Source organism: Chlorocebus sabaeus, chromosome 21 (assembly GCF_047675955.1).
Source record: "Chlorocebus sabaeus isolate Y175 chromosome 21, mChlSab1.0.hap1, whole genome shotgun sequence".
NCBI classification, from domain to species: domain Eukaryota; kingdom Metazoa; phylum Chordata; class Mammalia; order Primates; family Cercopithecidae; genus Chlorocebus; species Chlorocebus sabaeus.
Genome location: NC_132924.1, coordinates 93,800,841 through 93,810,109, shown reverse-complemented (window position 1 = coordinate 93,810,109; position 9,269 = coordinate 93,800,841). Strand labels below are relative to the sequence as shown.

Here is a 9,269-nt window from a genome sequence, read left to right as displayed (position 1 = left end):
GCCTTAATTCCCATTACTGGCAAAAGCTACTGTCTCCATCCATTCAGATGAGATTTAAGCATTACTTTCAATTGTTGTGTCCTTCGAGTTGTATGTCTCACAGGGTCCTCCCACATGTGTATTATGGATATGGCATCTCCTAATTTCGGGAAAGGAATGAAATCTAACAAAATAGGGCAACAGTCAGCATTCTGTCCTGTTCAAGCATGCACATGTTTTATTTAAGTATTCTCCAAAGGTCTATTTTTTTTCCAGCATAATGCGGATATTATGCTATCCTTTGAAATAAGATATATGAATTTCAAACAAAATTGTCAAAAACAATGACCTTAGTAACTCCATATGGTACACAGAAATAATTACATTTCACTTACAATACAGATGCACTTAACAGTCATCAATAGTCATTCACCACCAACACAGTATATTTTTAAATCACCTAAAACATCAAAAAGGTTTTTTTTCTTTTCCAAAAGCCTAATAAAATTAATAATTTTGGATAAGTGATAAATCAAAAGAGGAGGCAGAATTGTCAATTGAAATAACCTAACTGCATTTTCTTTTATGTAATATTAAGAACATGAAAATAGAACTTCTCATTGGGAATCAAAAGACATAGTAATTCTGATTATGGTTTCCTTAGTCTACTTTTTAGAAAGTTTTCAATAAATGCCATCAGATAAGTTTCACTAGACATTGCTCTAGAAGCACAAAGTGACACGAAGCAGGTGTTAATATAACTGTTAATATTTGTACTGCTGGAAGATTAGTAATTTTTTAAAAGATGTACTAGGAATAAAGCCAGTTCTTCCCAAGAGATAGTTGAGTTTATCTTACTTTCACTCAGCAAATGTTTATTAAGATCTAATATGTGCATAGCACTGTTCTAGAAGCTATTCTAGAAATGGGAAGCAAGGATTTCTGGCTTTACTTGAAAATGGTTGGATTAATCCATTTTTATGACAAAATATGATAAGCATTTAAAAATCTCATCTCTAATAGAGGAATAATTATTAACTCTTTCCATGTACAGAAGCTAAGCTTTATTCCTTACAGTGGTGGCTTGGAATGAATAAAAACTTTGCATTTGACTTTAAACTTTTTTACACTGTCACGTGCAGACATGTCTGCTGACATATTTTAAGGGTGAAAAGTTATAAAAACTTTTCACTTAAATGTACAGAGATCAACTTTGCATCATCAAACTCCTGTCCTCCTGATTTATTGGAGAAAATTGTACCTCGCAATACACAGGAACTTTTCTGAGATAAATTTGTGCTGCCTTCCTGAATGGTGTAGAAAGCATGCTTTCATCAAATATTGCTCAATAAAACACTCTAGTTTATCTCTACATTTCAATCCACATTAGTTATTCTCAAAATGTATTCAAGATCTGAGGCAAAATAAATAATACATCAAGTAAGATTCTGAGATGACCGATCCTGTGATATTAGTCCCAGTCAATTCTTGTCATAAAATACATAGTGCTAGATCCAGTAGCTGGGCTTTTCCATAAACAACAAAGACGTTACTGATAATTTACATGGGTCAACTCCTTTTTTTTCTCGTTTTTGACAAGGGGATTGATGACAATCTACTTACAAGATAATTTTTTTTTTTTTTTTGAAATACAAAAGTAGGAAAGTCACTTGAACTACAGTAAACATTAGTCTTGATGATGATAAACCCAATAGAAAGGTGCTATAGAAATACAAGAACAGATAATGCACTGTGTCACAGGAATACAGTGGACCAAAGAATATTACTGAAAAACATTTATGGCACAATAGTTTTGGTTTAAAAAGTTACCTAAAACCTGGCCACACCAGAAGTTTTTCTACGAACGTGGCTCCTACCATATCTATAAAGATCTGGAAAGTACAACATCAGAAAAATCCCGATTCCTGATACAACAGTCGTACAATGAATTATTGCAGTTGTAACAGTATCTAGGTGCAAAGTTAAACGATAATTAATACTGAACTATCTGAACACTTTAGATTTACTAATGAGTATCCCCATGAGAAATACTGCAGTTCTAAAAGGAGTTTATTTGCACAGCCCACCATGGAACATGAACACTCAGCTTGTTGTAAGTGCACAGAAATTACCCCTTTCTACAATTATAGTTTATCATGCCTATTCTGAAGACAACATAAAGAAACTGAGATCACTGCTTCAAAGAATTCTAGCATGCATTATGATGGTTTCCTTCAGTCAATACAAATATGTTGTGTTTTTCTTTTCATATGTAATAATCATCATAGCCAATGTTCATGGTTTTAACAGGAAAAAATTTTATCAAAATGTTTTCCATATTTTTTTTGTTTTGCATTCAACTGGAACATTATGTTCAAAGATTTATTTTATTTATTTTATTAAAAAAGAGTTCTCATCATAAGAAGCATCAATAGGCGGCATTTCATTGTGCTCATTCACAAAGTCAAAGGGCCACAGAATATTACTCTGTGTAACAGGTCAAACTGTCTAGAAATGCCATTTGGTGGTTTTATTCACATCCTTAAGATTGGAAGCTTTGTTTTTGTTTCATTTCCAACCTTCTTGCTTTGCTGCCTTAATCTGCAGAATATTTGTTTCTTCTTTCTTCTACGTTGAGATTCTTTTCACAGCCAGGACTCAAATTCTCTTAAACCCTATTCCAATTGTCTTACAAAGCAGAAACTCTGACAATATTTCCTCCTGAGTACTCAGGAGATTCTGGCCTATCGTCTCCTTCTGGTGTGGTTACTGGAGGTGTTGGGATGCTTATTATTGCTGTAGTCACATAAGGTTGTTCACAGTTTAGTTTAACACACTCTTCCATTTTGGCATTTAAACTGGATCGGCTGATAGAAAAAAAAAATTTAAGAAAGTAAGTTGTTAAATTTTTTTCATACAACTGAGGAATATGTGTTGTAATGCTTATAAAAACATTTTAATTGTCTAAGGAAAGTTATTATAATTAAAAATATCAAACCCCAAATCTTAATCTATGTTAAAGATGAATATAGTCAGTAATTAACATTAAATAAATTTCTAAAAGACAGTTTCACTTGGTTCCATCAAGTATTTATCAAACTAAATGTATTATTAAAAAATGTAAGAAAGAAAGAGCATCAAGTAAGACTTGGACAGCCTGGGCTGAACAAAGTAGTTTTATTTAAGACACGACCTCTAAGAGGTTTGAGAAACCACTATGAAAGAGCCATATCACATTGACTTCTTAATTCTTTTGACCACAGAATATTTTTATTTTCATGTCTTTTTGGGATGTATAATGCCCTCAAATCTCTCAACTTAATGATGACCACATATTATAAAAATAAAAAAATTTATCGATTACTATCTAATACTTTAAGGTTTTCCCAAATGGTATTATTGGATGAATTGTATACTCTATATGGGGAAGGGGATAAAAGGGAAATGAGAGAGAAGGATATACACAGAAGCTTGAACCTAATTATTTTATTTTCATGGAAAACATAATTAAGATGTTTATGTCCTAAGATTTTCTTGCTCGATACATTTCCATTGTTGACTTCCTTTTATAAAGGATATAAGACTGCAAAGCTAAAATATCTTTAAGATAGAAGTCTTATGGCTCCTAAGTTTAATTTTCTAGTCCCAGAGACATCCAATTTATGTAAATAGACATCACCTGAATTCAGAATCTCATCCAGATTTCAACAAAAACTTTTGAATGCCAACAAAGAAGGGGACTGAATTTATAGACTCTAAAAACATATGCTGTTCAATTTGGAAACAGAATAAAATTATTTTGGCAGAAACTGATATTTTAATGACATATATTGTTTACGTGTACTACTTTTTCTTTTTACACATTTGTGGTAAAGACAGTGAATAAGGAAAAGCAAAGGAAAAATATCAATACGGAAGTTTTACCTAACTTGTTCATGGACTAACCAGAGGCAAACAATTTTAGTACTTCACTTATTTTTTGTATTATGTTGATTTTGTGTTTGATATGGCCAAAAATATCTTTCTGATCAAAATTATATATTGATATAAATGATTTGTGTAGGCAAAGTTTTCATTTTTACTGCTACAGAGAGTGTGTTTGTATATTTTTACATGCTGCTAAATAACTTTTAGCCATGTTGATCTCAATTTCATTTGACACTTTTAGTAGTGTCCACCATCATTTCAGGCTATTGAATATATAAGAGAATCTTGAGTATAAAAGTCCTTGCCCAAATAAGAAAAGGTTGTGGAGCAGATGAGAGAAAAACATGTTTGTGTGCACCCAATCATGTTTTCTTATTTTGACTCTTTGAATATTGATATAACTGCTACTTTTAACCCTTAATGGATATGCAAGTAGAACCATTTTCCTACTTGTTACACTACCAGTTTTGTCTCTTCCTGAACCATAGGAGCTAGGAATTTAGATGCCACATAGGTGACAACATGAGTGCAGAAGACACACCCTGGGAACCAGCCCAGGTGTGTAGACAACACAGATTAATCTCAGGTACCTGTTAGATAGAGGCGTTCTCTCCACACATCTGATCTGAATCGTGCTGAGTTCTTGTACACTACCTCGATGGCTTCCTGATACATTGGCATTTGGGATGCGAAAAGTTTTTTTGTGTCGTCGTGAACAGCAGGTGCTGGTGACTCCTTGTTGTGAAGACAGTGAGGGACTGTGACTTGAAGGACGATTAACAGTTGCAACTTCCATGCAGCTTTCTTCAAAGACTTGTTCGTCCACAAACTCGTGATTCTGTTTCACAGTTGTAAGTAAATGAAGAAACAGAGAAGCACATTTTAAAAAATGAAATACGTAGCTTTATTTTTAAAACTCAAATGTGCCCAAGTATAGTTAGACTTGACACAATGGTTAAATAAAACCATTTTCATAAAGATTGACATCAAAACCACCTCTTTTTGGCATTTATGTGGAACTATCTTTGTAGTTAAACCTAGAGATTGACATCTGTAGGCTGATCTAGTGTCCCTTTATAGACTAACTTTATCTTGAAATATCATTTATTTATTTAAACATAAAATCTGGAAGGTATAAGCTAAGAAAAAAAAAACCTAAAAAATGAATACAGATAAAACCCACAGGGAGGTTATAAATTCTCACTGACTTTATTTTTTAAAACAGGTTGAAGTTATGGAAAATAGATTATTTTAATAGGATGCCCCAAGTTAGATTGTCTGTTATATATTAGCAAATATTTTCACTTGGGATTGAAAACATTTCTAAATGAGAAAATGAGACCCCAAGACACTATCCATTTATTTATATGTTCCTCTAAAAATACCCAGTGAAGAAAAATATGACTTATTAGTTACATAAATAAAATATAATTGTCTGCTGTGAATGTGTCACTTTGTGTTTGACACAGAAGGGATTAGCAATGAAATTTTGTGGCCTTTTTTGTAATCTTTGTGATACATCACTGGCATCACTGGCTGTACTCATTATCTCTGTTGCATTTGGGGTTTTTCCATCACTATTTCTTAACGTTTAGCCCAGTAGCAAATAGTAATAGGCATCATTTCACATATCATATTTTGTAGAAACATGGTATCAATTTTGCTTTTAAAATGTTTAACAAAAACCTCCTGAAATGCCTATGCAAGAATTTCACCTCAGAAATATATAGGAAAACATTTTTGGTCTGAACTACTTGAGAGTGACCTCAATTATTACTTTGTTTTTCTTTGCGTGGGTGGAGATAGTCTTATAATGGAAGGCTTTGCACATACTAAATTCCACTTAGCCATCTCTCATCCTAAAATATTAGTAAGACAATTGAAGCAAGACACTGGCTAATAAGAAATAGATTATGTCTTAGCTACTCGTTTTGTCATTTCTTTGCTGAGACAAGCATTTTGAAATAAATGAAATTTAACATTCTATTCTTTGAAGTCTAGAGAATAATATAATCAGACAAGACAGAATTTCATGTCAAATATTAAATTTCAAAGAAAAAATGGTGCACAAAAGATTCACAATCTGTTTTCTTCTCTTACAATGCATGGTTTCACATACCTAAGTTATAATGCATGAGATTCTAATTTATCTCATCAGTGATTGAAAGTGTGGGAGTCATTCTGTTATTAGTTACTATGTACTTTTGTAGGTAGCACAATTTATATTAGTTGGTGTTAAATGGTTTTTGATTAAAAAAAAAGCCCTCAAAAAAGGAAAATACAGGGAACAAAAAAGATAAGAATAAAAATATTTTACTTATTTCTTTCTTTCTTTCTTTATTGAGACAGAGTCTGGCTCTTGTTGCCCAGGCTGGAGTGCAGTGAGACTATCTCAGCTCACTGCAACCTCCGCCTCCCAGGTTCAAGCAATTCTCCTGCCTCAGCCTCCCGAGCAGCGGGGAATACAGGCTCCGCCACCACGTCTGGCTAATTTTTTGTATTTTTAGTAGAGACATGGTTTCACTATGTTGGTCAGGCTGGCCTTGAATTCCTGACTTCAATTGACTCGCCCACTTTGGCCTCCCAAAGTGCTGGGATGACAGGCATGAGCCACTGCACCCGGCCAACATTTTATTGTTAATGTATCATTTAACTTTCAAATTTATCCTACTAGGTTACAGACCTGTCCATATCTTTATTTAAAAATGCAAGTATAATCATGTTACTACCTTGTTTAAAACACTTAAATAATTTCCATGAGCTGAAGATCAAAATTGTCCACATGCCTGTAAAGCCTAACATTACCTGGACACTGCCTTTCCCTTCACCTCCTCTTTTGCCATGCTACACTCTCTCCTTCTGACCACCCTCAAATTCTTTCACTTCCTCCCAGGCTGAGTTCCTTCCCTCTTGACGTACTTATATCACCTGTTAGCCCCTTCATTGCTCTGCCTAGCTAACTCCTAGTCAGCCTGCAGGTCTCCACTCAAGTTCCTCCAGGAAGCCTTGCCTGATCTGTCCCCTCATGGCTCTGCCCTCTTTGCTCCCTTGACCAGCGGCATCATTGTTGCTTTCCATGTTCGCTCCTCTTTTCCAGTAACAGCCCTGTCTGGGGTTTTGTTTTATAATGGAGGCTAATGGCAGCAGAGGCCACACCTCATTTCATGGCGTTTCTTGGGTCTGGCTCGCTCTTGGGCACATAGTAGGCATGAATGACTCTATTGGTAAATAAGCACATGGACAGGCAATACTTCAGAACTAAGATTACAAATCATGTGTCACCCGAGAGTGAGTGAGATGACATGATCCAAATATGGTGAAGATTTTGTTCTACTCTGTAATCATCATAGACTGTGACTCCTATTTACAAACTGGCTAAAAAATTGGTAGATTTGCCAATGAGGAGGTCCAAATGAGAGCTTGTAAGTGGAGAAATACAGACTCACTCCTTAGCACCCAGGGGCATAGCAGTGATTACATGAGTCATTTTTCTAATGAGAATAGTTTCTTTTTTTTCTTTTTTTTTTTTTTTGAGATGGAGTCTCATTCTGTCACCCAGGCTGGAGTGCAATGGCCAGATCTCAGCTCACTGCAAGCTCCGCCTCTCGGGTTCACGCCATTCTCCTGCCTCAGCCTCCCGAGTAGCTGGGAATTGAGAATAGTTTCTATTATCTATCTCTATTCATTATGGTTGTGAATGAAACAAATGCTTGTATTCCATTGTTCTCTGTTTTTTGTTATTGCTATTGCTATTCTCTTGATCTAGATGTTAGGGAACCTCGAGCACCATTAATTTTTTTTTCTGTCTAATCAGCATTTTAAGAATCACAAACAATGACATTGTGTAGGATTTACTACTGGAAGACCACTCTTCATCTGCATTAACCGACTTCTTAGACTAGAGTTAAGATAGCAGCTAAGAATAAAACATTCTAAATAAGTTTCTAAAATACTTTCCAAGTTGAAATGTCATTACAGTCTTTCAAAGTAATTTCAAATATTGTGAGGTTTTGGTTTGCTTGTTTTTTAGCATGTTGTCCAGTAATTCAGACAGTGAAATCACACTCGGAAGCATGAAGTATGCACAAAGGCAAATGGAATTAATGTCGGAGAGCAGAGGAAGGCAGTCATACTGTCTCCTTACCGTGGTTTTTTCCAGGCAGTGAAGCAGGTGGTGGTGCTGGGTTTCAAAGCTGGAGCCGGATTTGCTAACAAAAGCCTGCTCATCCTCTGAGGACTGTTAACAAAGAGAAGACAGAAGAGCTTTCTATTTTATTTGCAAACAACTCGAACCTCGGCTACACATTTCCACAGAGAGATCTGCTCTATTAACTGGCAACATTTTATTTATTTTTTAACTAGAAAGGAACAAATGTGCAGTTCCTGTAAAGTTGGATGATCGGCATTTACAATTTCATCAAATGAATGGTCTGGTCTTTTAGACATGCCTCTTTGAATTGAAATTTTAAATCTCTTTTACTCATTCAACTACCAACTCTGTTTGTAAGATGGGAAGCTGTTATGTTTTGATGATCAAATTTAACCTAGTGCTTCGAAAATTTTGAAACCGTGATCATGCGCACGTAAATAAAAACTATTTTATAAGTCAAGATTGGAATCCTAAATATTAAAGGAAAATTCTGGGGTAAAAATAAATTTTCTCAAATTGTAGTTTACGCCATATGATCTTCCTAACGTTGAATGTTGTTCCCTCTTCGTTATGAAGTAAAAGAAGACATCATGTTAGCCACCCACCCCAACCCTTGATCCAAATGAACGTTAAGGAAGATACATTTGAAATAAAAAAAAGAATTAGGCATTTGAATTATTGAGCTTTTTTTTTTTCTTTTTTAACCTTTACCATGTTAATAAGAGACAGGGTAGAAATATTGCCTAATGATGAATAGTCATCATGATTCACTGGCAGTATTTCATAGTGTACTTTCTAACCTTCTACAGCCAATGAGGATGTATAGGGTGAAGTTATAAAAAAACAAAACAAAACAAAACAAAAATTTTGTTGTTTGGATAGCCATCGTCATAATTAGCCATAATAAAATTATATGGAAGTAGAACTAAATCAATCTCAAACCAATAAATTGAACATTAAAAAAAGAGATGTGCTTGACCGTACCTGCAGCTGATTACTGAGTAAACCATTCCGTTTGCTCTGCATGTAAGCATTTGCGCTTCCACTCTTGGCTGCCCGGATCCTGGCCAGTCTAGCTTTCTATAGGAGAAGAACAATAAATATGCCGTTAACATTTACGAACTGTTTCCTTAAAACAGTGAATGAACTCTTGTATAATCCTATTGTCAGTCTACATATTTTTAAAAGTAAGCCAGCTTTTCAAATGCAACTA

General features: G+C 34.6%; 1 protein-coding gene across 1 annotated transcript in view; it reads right to left on the bottom strand.

Moving 5' to 3' along the window:
* Positions 1-612: 612 nt before the first annotated feature.
* KCND2 (potassium voltage-gated channel subfamily D member 2) overlaps positions 613-9,269 on the bottom strand; it is a 483,252-nt gene continuing 474,595 nt past the window's right edge. Inside the window, exons 3-6 of the mRNA XM_007982706.3 lie at positions 9,041-9,136; positions 8,051-8,143; positions 4,497-4,744; positions 613-2,846 (exon numbers count right to left, since the gene is read on the bottom strand). Coding sequence (XP_007980897.1) covers positions 2,669-2,846; positions 4,497-4,744; positions 8,051-8,143; positions 9,041-9,136 — 615 coding nt within the window. The 3' untranslated portion in view covers positions 613-2,668. The remainder of the gene's footprint in view (positions 2,847-4,496; positions 4,745-8,050; positions 8,144-9,040; positions 9,137-9,269) is intronic.